The sequence below is a fragment of the Amphiura filiformis genome, chromosome 5, assembly GCF_039555335.1.
Source record: "Amphiura filiformis chromosome 5, Afil_fr2py, whole genome shotgun sequence".
In the NCBI taxonomy this organism is placed as follows: Eukaryota; Metazoa; Echinodermata; class Ophiuroidea; order Amphilepidida; family Amphiuridae; genus Amphiura; species Amphiura filiformis.
Window position 1 is genome coordinate 65,616,017 of NC_092632.1, and position 14,747 is coordinate 65,630,763.

Here is a 14,747-nt window from a genome sequence, read left to right on the forward strand (position 1 = left end):
GTAGGCGCTGCCAGGAGTAGGTGCAGTGTGAACGATGGTCAGCGTAAGTTCCGCCAGGCGTACGTCCCAGTAGCAAACTGGGTGTAACCTCCGCCAGGCAGAAGTTGCAATGTAAACTCAGATTACGCCTGGCACCCGGAGTAAGTTTGACCTTTAGTTGGTCGGAACTAAGAAATTACATATCGCGTGGTTGATAAAGGTCACAGAAACACCGAAAGTGGTAGCCAATGTTTACGCCAACCAGAAGTGAATGCTTGGTGGAACTGGTCAGTGATGTAGTGCTAGGAGTATAGGCTAGGTGTGGACATGCGGTAGGAGTAGGGAAAATATTTGTGGAATTTTGATCAATGTTAGCGTAAGTTTACGCCGGGTGTAACTCAAAATGTGAACATGACTATAGCAGTAGTTCCCTATCAAAGGTCACCCCCTTCCAGGGTTTGTATACAATCTGGTAGGCCAAGATGGTCGAGAAGTATATTATCTCTTATGGAATCAAATAACAGTCTTATTGAGCATAGCGTGGATTGAAAGTGTTTGATGAGCCAATAGGGCGAATACTAGCTAATCGCGTGTCTACTTCCTGGTCCAAGCCAAAGAAGATATCTTACCCTTCCCAGAATCCTTTGCAACATGATACAATACCTCATTTCATCAAGTGACTCCCATTACTTTATTACAGGTTTGTCTTGTTTACATTTTGAGAATTGGCTGGTTACAACATGGGTCGATAGTTAAGAAATGAGCATATTTTGCATGATCTGGATGTGTTCTGTTCATTGAGGTACATTTCTTCACGATCGACCCCGGCGATCGACCCATGTTGCACTGGATGCAAATCAGGAAATTAAAATGGGAGAAATGTATTATGGGAAGCGTAAGATATCATCTCTTGGTCTAAGCGTTATGCTTAACCATGATCAATTTCATTTTTTGTTCAATTTTATTTCTTATTTCATGCCTTATATCGTTGTTTTGCTTTTCGCAGAAGATATTGTTTGATTGACAGCTATTTCCTTAGTAAGTTTTGTATGGGTGTGTTAGAAAGTAGAATAAAAAGTTTTAGAATGGTTCATTTGTATTCAGTTATAGGGCAGATGGTGATATGAGTAGGTGTGGTCTTGGGAGACATCAACTAGGTAAGAAACATGTTATTGTTGCGTTCTAAACATGATTCAAAGAAAAACTCTTTTTAGACGTTTAAAAGTTTCAAACAAATGTTAAACAAGTGCACTGTGCATGTTAAACACCAAAACTTGTTTCAACTTTTAAACAGTTGTTTAAACTTTCTATGTGTTTTATCAATTGTATGTATCCATGAATACATTTTATTCATGGATGTGGTTTGACTATTTCTAATTTTCTCTTTTCTGACGTTAATTGTGTCCTTATTATTATTTTGCATAAAATTTGGGACAGTGCCATTAATTATATCATGATTTGTTCATTTTCTTTAAATCTTTTCTTTCTTGTTTCATCATCTGGAAGATCGTTTTCCCAAAAAAGTAATTTACTGCAAGGAATATGTGAAGATAAATTATAAATGTGATCATTTATCATGGAAAATGCTGTAATTTAAACAAAGCATACAGGGTATTATATCAACAAAATGGAATATATGTTTTTTGTCTAAGAAGCATTTTTTCTAGGAATCAGTCAAATTGTATACAATTCCATTTCAATTGTCAGCATCAATCATTGTGCATGTCAGGTTTATAAACAAATTACAGTGATACTTTAAGATGCTGGATTATGGTATGATATCTTTAACCAACTCATGGAAATCCTTTGTTGCAAGGAAGCAGTAGCCATGTCATTGGTTAGCATTGACCTAACAAACCTCACACGTTCATACTCAGTCTTAATGCTCTGCATGCTAGCCATAGGCTTCAACATAAAATGTCCCAAATTTTGAGATTTGTTTTCAAGATATCAAGAGCTATCTTAAGAACCATTGAACCAATACTAGGCTTGTTTGTACTCATTTTGATGCATTTTTCATGCTGATTCCAAATATGGTCATGAAAAGTTACACATTTTTTGAATTAAAAAAAAGAAGAAACTTGTCATCTGCAGTCGACACCTGGGTGGATAGAGTTAAAGTTGGCTGTCGTCCATAAATAGCACATGTATGTTGTTTTACACAATCCCATCATGCCAGGCCATTTGGAACATAAAATCATAAATTTCATTTTGCTGTTAAATTATTTGCACAAAGTAATATGGGATTGATTGCAGTGAATGACATTTTGTCTTGTTTGTAAAGTGCACGCAGGGAAAAATGTTCAATTTTCTGAACTCTTTTAAATTTTTATTTTAAAATCAGTGTAATTGTATCAAAGTTCTTGATATAGTCCTAGATTGCATTGACAAGGATATCGACATCAAAAAAGAAAACATGAAAGCCTTGCAGCATTTTGATACTTTATAGAACACCAGAGAGAAAACAAAAAAGGGATTTTCCCTAAATTTATATATTTGCCCAATCAGAAGTAATAATTGTTTTATGTCTTTTGTGGTAGTAGTTTGCAACTGCTGGGGGAGGTGATAATGTTTTGTCTTTTGTAGTAGTTGGTGCATGACAATGTTTTGTCTTTTTCTCCAGGATCACCTGTGATGTATGTGGCTCAATGCTGAAAAGGTTTTGATGTGCAGATACCACCATGGCTTGCATATCTTGCTGTGCCTTAGTATTGAGGATTTCATTTTGGCTCTTGCTATCTGTAGTAGTGAATGCAAAGATTGGTAAGTGAAATTTATTAGGTAATTTCATTTCATGACTTTCTTTTGAACAAAACTTAAAATAAAAATCCTTTTAAAAGGGGAGGGCAGGCCAAGAGATTAAGGTTGGTCGTAACCCTGGAATTATGGAACCTTATGGAAAATTTTAAAAAGATTAAAAATGGGTCCTAGATATTTATATACTGTTTTTAGAAATTATTTTTTTTTAAATGTTACTTAAGAATTTTTTGTTACATTGGCCAAAAAATTTGAGGGAAAAAAACGGTTTGGGGATTTTCTCCAAGAATGAGCATTTTTGCCCAAATTTTGACCTCACAGATGGATTCATGAAGCTTTTGCCATTCTAAATATGTATACTTTTATATACTTTAGACCAACAATTTAGCAGTTATGAGGCCCAAAAGTTTCCATAATTCCAGGGTTAAGGCCAACCTTAACTTGCAATAGTGCCTAGACTCTAACTACAAGTATATAAAAATGATGTATTTAGAGTTTATGAATAGTGTAAGTTTGGATACACATTGTTGTAAATTAATTAATTGACTTTTATGCCCTTACATTATAATAACATTCTTGGGGAGGTTAAGCACTTGTACATAATATAGTAAGTAGCCTACATAACATGCTTAGAATTTGAATTAACAGAAGCAGACCTGTTTTGAGAAAATGGACTCCCTACGTTTGCAAATTGTGATATTTTGGGATTTAACATACCTTTGCAAATTGGGGGGGTGCAGCCGAACAAGTTCTACCGGGAATACGTCCAACAATGTGAACACAGCTATACAAGAGTAGGAGTAGCTGCCTCCTTACACCCCCTCCCCCATCTACACCACTGCCTCCTCGATTAAGGGCAGAATAAGGGGAGACACATTCGTCCACGCCAGAATTTGAGATTTCTTGATACTTATGAATACTAAGATGTATTCTTTCACTTGAAACTGATAAACTACAACTTGTTAATATTTCCTTGTATTTTTGCTCGATTTGAAAATCATTATTTCACACTTTTCAACTCTAAAAAGTCACATGGCGTAAGACAGCTTTGTAAATTGGCGGGAAATAAATAATGAGTCAGGAATGCATGATTGCGAAATATTGTGATTACATGTTGGACATAAAATTGTGCAATTAGCATTGCATGAAGTGGCACAACCATGCGTGTATGTCCAATGCAGTAAAGTTAACTCCAGCAAGCATGTGTAAACAAAACAAAGATTTGCAGTCAAAAGTTTTTAAATTTTAAGCTTAATAGAGTAACAAAATTGCTTTTTTCACAAGAGACAAATTTCCTAAAAATAAAAAAACCTTCCCCCGAATTTCATGTCACTTCTTCATGAAAAACTAACTGATTTTTTTTACTCTGAACTGATTTTTGTTCATGTTGTCACAATAAAATTTGGGTAAAAAAGTGCATTTTTGTGATTTTTTTCAAACACTGAAGATTTTTTTATAGTTGTATATACTTTTGACATAAAATTGAGAAATAATGATGCTCGAAAAGGTCCATGGTCTCTCCCATTACTCTGGCCTTAACCTAAGGTAACAAATTCCTCTAGGTAGAAAATAAGTGCATCAAAAGTGTTCATTATTAATTTTAAGAATTTGAATAATTTAAAGAATCATTAATTATAGAATGTTAAAAAGCCTTTCAATCAGGTAATGTACGGGATGGTGTAAGCGTAGAAACCTAGTTGAAAGAGAGGTTGAAAAAAAAAGCCAAAATCTCATATCAGTGGTAAATTAAGAACTGAAAAAATAAGCAACTCAGTGAATAATTTAACAATTTAATTAAATATCCCTGGTATTGATGACAAGGATGATGTCGGCAAGACTAATTCCATCAATTATATATGTTTGCCATGTTTCTGCTCTTGTCCCTCGTCTTGATTTTAATGCGCTGTCTGCCAAAGAGCCTCCTCCTCATCTTTACCCATGGGTAGTGTATAATGAACTCGGGAAAATAAATCTCAACAAATCTAGTAGTCCTGATGGAGTACCGGCAAAATTAATCAAAGCATTTGCTAGTCTTGATAAGCTGCATCCGGTCTCGGTGACATCAATCTTTGGGAAGATTGCCAAAGGCTTCGTTTCTGACTATACTTAATGAGATAAGGTACAATTTTTCCAAAATTTTCGATTGATTTAGCTTCTATGATGATTTTATTTGGGAGTTCCATAGAATTGGACATGTGGTTCTGACTGCTTGATCATTGAAGATTTTTTTGTTTCTGATTATAGTTTTTGCTGCTTCTTGCTTGATGAATACCATACAAATTTGTGTATTATATGCATAGGTGCTTTATAAACAGGTTGCTTTGATTTTTTGAATTTTTGATATTTAACAGTCCTTGAAGTAAACTTTATAAATCTAATGATATGTACTTAAAGTGTACAGGTGTATGTAGCTGGGATGGAAAGCAAACCATCAATTGAAAATTTTGACCTTTCATATTGAAGATAAGATATACATTTTTTTCCCAAAAAGACCTAATTTTTTTATGTGTGTTTTGGGGAAAAAAACTATATCTTCAATATGAAAGGTTGCAATTTTCACATGATGGATTTATACAATTTACTTTGAGGACTGTTAAATTTCAAAAATATAATTTTTTTATCATTTGCCATAAAATGTGTACATGTATTATATCGCGAATTTAAAAAAAAAATCAAAATTATTTGATATCAGAAGGACATTACTCGTTTTCAAAATGCAATTCGATATGTCTGATGTCCCACAAAAAATATGTGAAAACGTTGCTATCTGAGCCCTTAAATATATTTATAATATCATTTTATGGATTTAAATGTTCATATATGTACCTCTATTGTCATTTTTACACTGTCAGAAATTACCCCGATAGCGCCAGTGATACTCAAAGGATCCAATATCAGCTTGTATTGTAGCATACCCGGGCAATCTCAACACACTGCACAGGACATACAGTGGTATCACAGGAGAGTTGGTTTGGCAAAGAATGCCATCTCTCTTATCAATACAACGGTATCCACACTCAGTTTAACTAATGTGACTTTCAGTGATTGGGGGCCTTATATCTGCTGTATATCAGATGATTGTAATAATACACAGGTGTATGTAGGAGGTAAGCTAGCTTACATATTTTTTTTTATCTAATAATAACAACAAACAAATACAATTTGGATGCAATTATACACTAAGCCAAAAAAGAAACTTACCATTTTTCACAAGGTCATATCTTAAAATCCTGTACATCAAAATTAACCAAAATTACACACAGGATTGCCTCAATATTCTACTCTACAGTAACCAAGCATTTGTCCAACTGACACAAAGCAAAATGCACTGACATTGAGTACCTCCCCCCTCTGGGCATTCACAGTCCAATTTATTGGCACCCTACACAAGAAATCTCCTGGTTCCAGTTTTGCACTTGATGTAGTAGTGCTGCTTGGTAAACTGTATTGTATATGCAGAAAAGGATTTAAATTTTTGCTCCTGTTTCTTCAGAAATTGCTCCTGTTTCTTGTAAAATCCCATTGAACAGGGCGCAATGTTCAAAAACAAATTGCTCCTGGTTTCTGTCCGCTTATTTCAAGGCTTGCTATCACCCCACATGACTCTCTCTCATATCAAATTTGTTTTATATTATGTCACAGTACCACCTGGTCCTATACAAGATTTCCGATGCATAAGCCGTAACGTTGTAGACTACTGGTGTGAGTGGAGGCCTGGAGCCCAAACTTACCTGGAAGTTGACTACCAATTCTCATTTAAAAAGAGGTAAGCTGATTACACTAAGAACCATGTGCCTGTCTTGTAGCTTGTACTCCTACATATTCGCTAAACTTATAAATAGCGAGACTCGTTACCATGGGCGTCAATCCGGAGGGAGGGGGGCAGGGAGATGTATCTCCCCCCCTCACCTTTCAGGAAAATGACCAATTTTTTTGTTCTTTTCAGCCACTTTGTACAATTCAGGCCGACTGTCCCCCAACATTTCAAGCCGGATTTAAGCTCAAATGCATTCATGGCGTGTACGCAGATGGGTGCAGTCCGTATGCTAAGTTCTTTGTATGATGCATGACTGGCACATTGTTTACTATGACCTCAACTTTTCAAAATGAAAGAAAAAGAGCATAATTTGTTAATTCTATTTCAACAATTATATTGTTCTCAAATCTAATGACTCTGTTACCAAAAGACCTTTTTAATTTTTATGTGATTGAAAGACCTCTGATCGATCAGAAACATGGCTTGCATTTTTTTGTACTTTGACCCCCCCCCCAAAAAAAAAGATTATGATCGATGTATATAAGACTACTGACTATAAGACTACTGACTATAAGATGTATGTACAGTGCTTCGATCAGCCCTATTTCTGAGTTTTCCTCTATTTTTGGATACTAAAATATCCTATATTTTTTCCAAATTTAGTAAATTACCATGGGTTTTTTTCACTTGCACTAGTAAATCTGAAAATGTTCAAATACGTTGTACGCAGTTGTCATACATTTTCAGGTCAATGGGTAGATTTTACTGGCCTCTATTTTATAGACATTATACCAGTCCAAAATGATGCACACATTAATGCAAAAATTTAAGTATATTTGGGACTTTACCCCTTAGCAATAGTTACTGGTTTCAGATACCCACTGCATTTTACTTCCGCTCTCTGATATTTGTACTAAACTAAGCTCAAAAAGAAACTTATAATTTTTCACAAGGTCATATCTTGATATCCTGCCCATCAAATTGAACCAAAATTACACACAGATTTACTTCAATACTCTACTCTTAACACATGTCAGTAACCAAGCAGTTATCCAACTGACACAACAGCAAAATGCACTGACATGGGACAGCTTCCTGGACCACATTCACAGCCCAGCCCTGTTTCATGAAAAAAGTGTATGAAAAGCAGAAAGCAGCACCGTTTTATCATCTGTACAAGGATCTTGTGTGCATTCTCACAGATTTTTTGTGCTGTATGTCAAATGTTGGGCTGTGAAAGTGGAGGAAGTCCAGGAAGCTGTCCCATGACAGTGCATTTTGCTGTTGTGTCAGTTGGACAACTGCTTGGTAACTGACATGTGTTTTGAGTAGAGTATTAAGGTAATCCTGTGTGTAATTTTGGTTCATTTTGATTGACAGTATTTTAAGATATGACCTTGTGATTCACAAGTTGTAAAAATTATAAGTTTCTTTTTGAGCTCAGTTTATATTTTCATTCAAATTGTTCCTATAGACCACTTGACATGTGATTGCCATGCAGTATGCGTGCAAATTATGGCAATTTCCATTGTTATTTGCCCTGCAGTGTGCGTACGCATCATAGTTTGCTCAGGATGCGTGCATTTTAAATCGCTCACCACATTTAATATAATACAAGAAAGCAATTGAACAGTGTACCGATTCGTTCAAGCATATCAATAGACCAGTCCCTCACCTTTGTTGATAAACAATGATGTCAAGTGGTCTATACTTTTGCAAGGTTTGGCTTGAAGCCCTGTGCATGTGATTAGATGAGAGAGATATAGCACAATAGTTTTGTGATTTTTTTTTCTATTCTTTCATAAGACGTAGACACAATTGGGAGAAATGTCCGGATAACTGGAGCAAAGGTGACCATTCTTGCTATGTAGACTATACACGCAATCATGTAACACAACAGATAATGAAGGTGGTATCGACCAATGCACTTGGACACCATGAAGATATCATACAATTCAATCCGAGCACACAAAGTAAGTTGAATTATTTCATTGAGCTACAATACTACAATGGAGAGAGGTGTGCATAAATTATGTAAACTACCAACTTCATTACCATATCTTGTGATAAAAATCTAGCAGGTGTGCAGCCAGTAAATATCCTTCTTTTGACCAGGTTTTGCTACCAAAAAAAAAAAAAAAAGCGCAGTGATTTATAGTGCGCTACGCACAGGCACAATGCCTAGACGTTGATCCACAAGCCTCAGGACACTTTACAATGTCACATATACATCAATCAGATCTGGTGACATTTGTCCACAAGGTTGATTTATCCCATTTCCAACCATTTTTGTGGAAGAGTTACACATAAATTATGCAAATCACTAAATGTGCATACTTTACGCTAAAAAACTAGCTGCTTTAATTTGCATAATTTCACCAAAATACATAGGTCACAAAGGAGAGATGAATATCTTTCCTCCCACCAAGTAGCATCCCCTTCCACCACACGCACACCCATACGGCCGAACAGACAAAAAGTGATTACTACAAGTAAGTTTCATTTTGAATAAAAACAAAAATGGTCCCTTTGTTTAGGGCTCAAATTGAAATACCCGACCACGTTTTCACACAGGAAGAAGGCAGGAAAGCTTGGTCATAAAACGGATGGATTATATGCACCAGTGATACACACTGCCCAGGATTTTAACAAAAGAAGGCTAGCACAGGAAAGCTGCAGGATGGCGCACACCTTCCTGTGTAAGGGAATTTCAATATGAGCCCTTATTATTCTTTGTAATTTGGACCTTCTTTTGGTACACACTTTTTTAATTTGGACCTTCTATTGGTACACTTTACCCTGAAAAGCAAAGACCCTCCTACAATTATTTTGTACTTGCTCTTAGTAAAACCATTTTTGAAATGTGTTGATGATTTTTTTCCCCAGCTATTCCCAATGTCCCTCGTGATGTTGATGTGACAGTGGCTGCTGAGAGTCCTTCTAATCGACTTCAAGTGACATGGGCTATTCCTGATGAATGGAGTACAAATCTATTAGATCCTTTTGGTGACACACTCACATATAAGATTCGTTATAGACTCAAACAGAGTGCCAACTGGACACAGGTAAAGAAGCGTTCTAATAAAAAACATTACTCGTCATTCCTGAAAAATACAGCACTAATTTTTTGGGGGATTAAAAAAATATTGTCCTCTTTTGCCAAATGAAACATAGCTCAATCCTAATTCGTTAGTTGGTTCTAACTGGCAATAACCAATTATCAGAATTAACATCAAATATTATTATTCATGAGCTAACTCTTAGCCTATACTACAAATTTTGAATTTTGAGACTGAAATTGTCAAATACTAGTAATTTGTCAATCCTACTATAATTCACCAGAATCTGTCTGTTTGTTTGTGTGTTTGTTTGTCTGTCCGCCTCTTTTCTCGGAGACTGGGGGTCGCGCGTTCCTCAAACTTGGTGGGTGGAAGCAGCTTGGTATGAGGAAGAACGAGTTTATATTGGTTAGTGGGTCAAGGTCACCCAAGGTCATCCAGGGGGCAAATTAGTAACAACTGTTTTTGTTGGAGACTGGGGGTCACAGGTTCCTCGAAGTTGAGGGGTGGGTGCGTGTTGACCGGGACAGAACAAGTTTGTATTGGTTAGTGGGTCAAGGTCACCAGAGGTCATCTAGGGGTCAAATTAGTAAAGACTGTCATATGGGCATGAAACTTGGTGGGTAGGTGCATCTTGACCTAGGACGGAACAAGTTTGTATTGATTAGTGGGTCAAGGTCACCCAGGGGTCATCTGAGGTCAAATTAGTAAAAACTATCGTATGGGCATGAAACATGGTGGGTACAGTCAACTTTTGTAGTCAAATTTTTGGAAGGTCATTTTGGGGTCATCCAGGGGTCATCCGAGGTCAAATTAGTAAAAAATGTCATATGCGCATGAAACTTGGTGGGTACAGTCACCTTTTAGAGTCAAATTTTTGGGAGGTCATTTTGGGGTCATCCAAGGTCATAAAAAATGTCGTATCAAGCATGAAACTTGGTGGGTACAGTCACCTTTTAGAGTCAAATTTTTGGGAGGTCATTTTGGGGTCATCCAAGGTCAAATTAGTAAAAACTGTCCTATGGGCATAAAACTTGGTGAGTACAGTCACCATTAGCCAGGTAATCGCGACAGCCGAGAACCGCCAAATACGGGTAACCGCCTAGTACTAGTAATTTGTCAATAAAATCAGTTTTACTCTTTGCATTAAAATACACTGAAAATATTTAATAAATTTTAATATGTTAAAAATCCCATAAAAATTTGATTTGCTGTTTAATTCTGGAGATATTCCTTGTTCAGTGCCTGTGCATTAGCTTGTAATTTTATGCAAATGCTAAATTTGATCGGATCTTGAGTATTGTGTATAGACGAATCCAACGAGCCAAGTCATGGTCAGGATTTGGTCGGTCATCTTTGCGTAGCTGCTAGCACCAACCTGGTGTTTTGAGCGTCCCATTGTGCAAATAAAAGCCGCCTAACACCTAGAGAAGATGCAAGGATGAGGAGGGTTTATAGAATAATATATACATAGAGATAATTCCACAGGTAATCCCGTCGCATCTATTCATACATAGTCCTTTTGTTCGCAAGTACATCCATTTGTAGCGTTTGATATGGTGTAGTTTTAAATCCGATTATTATGTCACTTCAACAGCGAATAGACCATGTAGAAGCTGTGTGTTTTGCCGAAGGGAACTATAGGGCCTATTGTGTTGTAAACTTTAATCATTCTTTTGTCTACCTGTGTTTTCGCGGAAGGTGTAAAACGGGTGATGGAATGCAGTTTAAAATTTCCGCCAAGGCCGAATCATTTCACATTTTCTACCCAACTAAAGGCTGCTAGTCAGGTGTAGGAATGTGTGGATTTGGATTCGTCTATAGAGCAGTTTATTGTGTTGCATGGAACAGACTTGTTGAGGCACATGAATTCTTGTGATTCACATTAGGCCAAAAAAAAATGGTTTGCTTGCCCTCCAGTGGGATTTTTGGGGTGGGTCATTCGGTTGGAAAAATATATATTTATTTTTAATGACTCACACTATTGTATAAACCTGTATATACACAAGATACACCATAGAAATGGATTCAATTAAAATGACTGCGACCAAATTCAGATCGCACAATGACAAATAATGTTGCTGATGAACATCCGACAAGAAGCAGTGTCCACCAAAATTTTTAAAATAATTTTTACCTCAATAAATGTTCAACTCAATACGTTGGCGAAGTTACGTAATAATTGGATTAACTACCATAGCAATAGGTCAAAACAATTTTTGAATATACCGCGCTGCACTGATACGTTTACACGGTACCTCTGCATTGAACCATATCATGCGGATCACTTGCACCTGTAAGATTAGTATCTTTGAAAAGACCAGTATTGTATTCAATCTATGATTGCAGACATACACAGGTGATTAGTGATTTTGTAGTACAGCGCGATATGTTCAAAATTGTTTTGAACTATTGCTATGGTAGTTAATCCGATTAATTCCGTAACTTCGCCAGCATATGTAGTTCTTACCTTTTTATATGCCTACTATGTTAAAATTAATGTCCCTAAATTTAGCTAGAATCCTTTCAAAAGATTTTTTCTGAACCTGTTATTTTCACTTGCTTTATAATTCACAGTATGAGACCAGATCATCTGAAAGGAGATTTGTGTTGTTAGATCTGTTACCATTTAGTGAATATTGCATACAAGTTGCAGCAGCAAACTCTGTAGCAGAAAATAATGTGGACTATTGGAGTGACTGGTCTGATGCCAAATGTGCACTAACAGATGAAGGAGGTAAGATTTTGTTTCTTTATTTTTTTTTTCTTTATTTTTTTTTTTTTTTTCTTTATTTTTTTTTTCTTTCTTTCTTTCTTTCTTTCTTTCTTTCTTTCTTTCTTTCTTTCTTTCTTTCTTTCTTTCTTTCTTTCTTTCTTTCTTTCTTTCTTTCTTTCTTTCTTTCTTTCTTTCTTTCTTTCTTTCTTTCTTTCTCCCTCCTCTCTCTCTCCTCCAATTTTGAGTCTTTTTTGCCAATTTCATGCTGTTGTTCAGCTTTTTGTTCTACTCTTTTTAAGCAAAGCCACTCTCATGTCTCCTCTCCTCTCCTCTCCTCTCCTCTCCTCTCCTCTCCTCTCCTCCCTCCCTCCCCTCCCTCCCCACCCCTGTCCTCTCCTCCCCTCCCCTCCCCTCCCCTCTCCTCTCCTCCCCTATCAACTTCATCTCTCCCCTCTCAATCGTCTCCACTCCACTCTAACTCCACTCCAACTCCACTCCAACTCCACTCCAACTCTTGTTTACTCCACTTGATACCTGTTTACACTAGATATGTCTGGAAAGTTTGGATTGTAAACTCAGATATGTCTAGAACGTTTGTATTGTAAATTATGTTATTTTTTTTAAATGCTTGTAAAATGTTTTATTCTTATTTTCAAATTTCAGCACCATCTGGTACTATAAATATAAATATTGACCGTACATATGACAGACCTGGCAATAAAAGAGATGTCTATTTACAATGGAATGTAAGTACAAACATTCATAGTGGTCAGAAATCAAGTATAACCTATTAAAGGGACATTTGGTGATCCACACCCTCATCTCCCTCATTTCCCAAAAAAGTTTTTATACTACTGAAAACCTCTGGCTGCAGAATGTGTATGTACAAAACATTTCTTGCAGTTAATTCATTTAGCAAAGATATTGTCAAATTTGAATTACATTCTGGTGTACGAACAATCGGAATCAACTGAAATTGTGGGAATAAGATTTTTTGTGGATATCTACTGACAAATATCATAAAAAGAGGATGCTAGGATCATGAAATATTCCTTTAAGCACAGGTGTCCTAGCCATATTAAATGGAATCACCCAAAAAGAACCAGACAACCATCAGACTCATAAAGACCATTAGTACAGTAACATGATCCATATCTGCTTCAAGTATACATTGAGCAAAATTCTGGCTTCAAATAAATTCAGAAAAATTAAAACTTGGAATAGTATAGGCTACTATTATTTTTTGACAATATAGGACAACCTTTGTCAGCTCCCAGGACAACCTTCTTTAGATACGTTTATGGATTTTCTTCCTTATATGTGACCCCTCGGCACAACTGAGCCCGGATACCCCCAGTGCCACTATTGAGATATGCTCCACCGAACTTAACAATAAACAATAGGAAACAAAGGATTTATTGACTGTTTTAATGATTTTTCACTACTTAAATGTCAAGTACTATATACATGATATACATCATTTTAAAGCTAATTTCAAGCAGAATATTTTGGTTGAATATCTCAAAAATGATGATTGGCGACTTCAGGGCTCAGTTGTGCCGAGAGGTCACATATTTTGTGTTTTTGTAACAGGACATGGCATTAGAGCACCGTAATGGCATCATTCTTGGCTATGTGCTGTATGTGAGGAAGGCAGATGACATTGTAGCAGTACCTCAAGTATACAACACCAGTTTAAAAGGGCTAAGTTTGCAGGGTTAGTACACACTCTATTCAGTTGTATAGATTTCTTTTTGACATTTTGGGGAGGTAGAGGTTGGTGTAAAATCTGTGAAATGGGCTATACCATTCCATATCATTCCACAGCCCATGTGGAAGATTTTGGAAATATCTTCCATGGGAGGAGTGTGAATTTCAAATGGAATGAGCAAATTAGCAGCTGTATTTAAAACTCATCATTTCATGATCCACAGAATCATGGCCATCATCCCCCAACTTACATCAAAAAAGTTGAGATTTTTATATTACTGGAAACCTCTGGCTACATAATGTTTATGTACAAAAAATTATTTGCAGATTGATTAGTTTAGCAAAGATATCGTGAAATTTGAATTTCGTTCTGGTATACCAGAACGAAATTACAACACATTGTCTATATGGAGCAGTGTAATACACATAATCATGCTTAAATCGCAAATGCAAAATCGGAATCAACTAAAATTTTGGGAATAAGCTTTTTTCGTGGATATCTATTGAAAAAAGTCATAAAAAGAGGATCCTAGGATCACGAAATACTCCTTTAAATGGAAGATTCAGGTTGAATCTTTCTCAGAGGGTGTATGATATTCAAATGGTGAAGCCTAAATGTGTTCATTCCATTTAAAATTCATCCTCCCACATGGAAGATATTTCAAAAGTCTTCCACAGGGGTAGTGTGGAATTTAAATGGGAGAGCCCATTAGATCTTCTTTCACACCCAGAACAAATTTCCTGGAACAAATACGTATGAAGCGTGCGA

At 36.2% G+C, this 14,747-nt stretch overlaps 1 protein-coding gene across 1 annotated transcript in view; it reads left to right on the forward strand.

The window, feature by feature from the left end:
* The first annotated feature begins 1,021 nt into the window (after positions 1 to 1,021).
* The window catches only part of LOC140152338 (uncharacterized), a 35,217-nt gene continuing 21,491 nt past the window's right edge, over positions 1,022 to 14,747 (forward strand). The window contains exons 1-9 of the mRNA XM_072174642.1: positions 1,022 to 1,136; positions 2,603 to 2,742; positions 5,589 to 5,843; positions 6,379 to 6,502; positions 8,300 to 8,466; positions 9,380 to 9,558; positions 12,130 to 12,289; positions 12,932 to 13,014; positions 13,862 to 13,985. Coding sequence (XP_072030743.1) covers positions 2,661 to 2,742; positions 5,589 to 5,843; positions 6,379 to 6,502; positions 8,300 to 8,466; positions 9,380 to 9,558; positions 12,130 to 12,289; positions 12,932 to 13,014; positions 13,862 to 13,985 — 1,174 coding nt within the window. The 5' untranslated portion in view covers positions 1,022 to 1,136; positions 2,603 to 2,660. The remainder of the gene's footprint in view (positions 1,137 to 2,602; positions 2,743 to 5,588; positions 5,844 to 6,378; positions 6,503 to 8,299; positions 8,467 to 9,379; positions 9,559 to 12,129; positions 12,290 to 12,931; positions 13,015 to 13,861; positions 13,986 to 14,747) is intronic.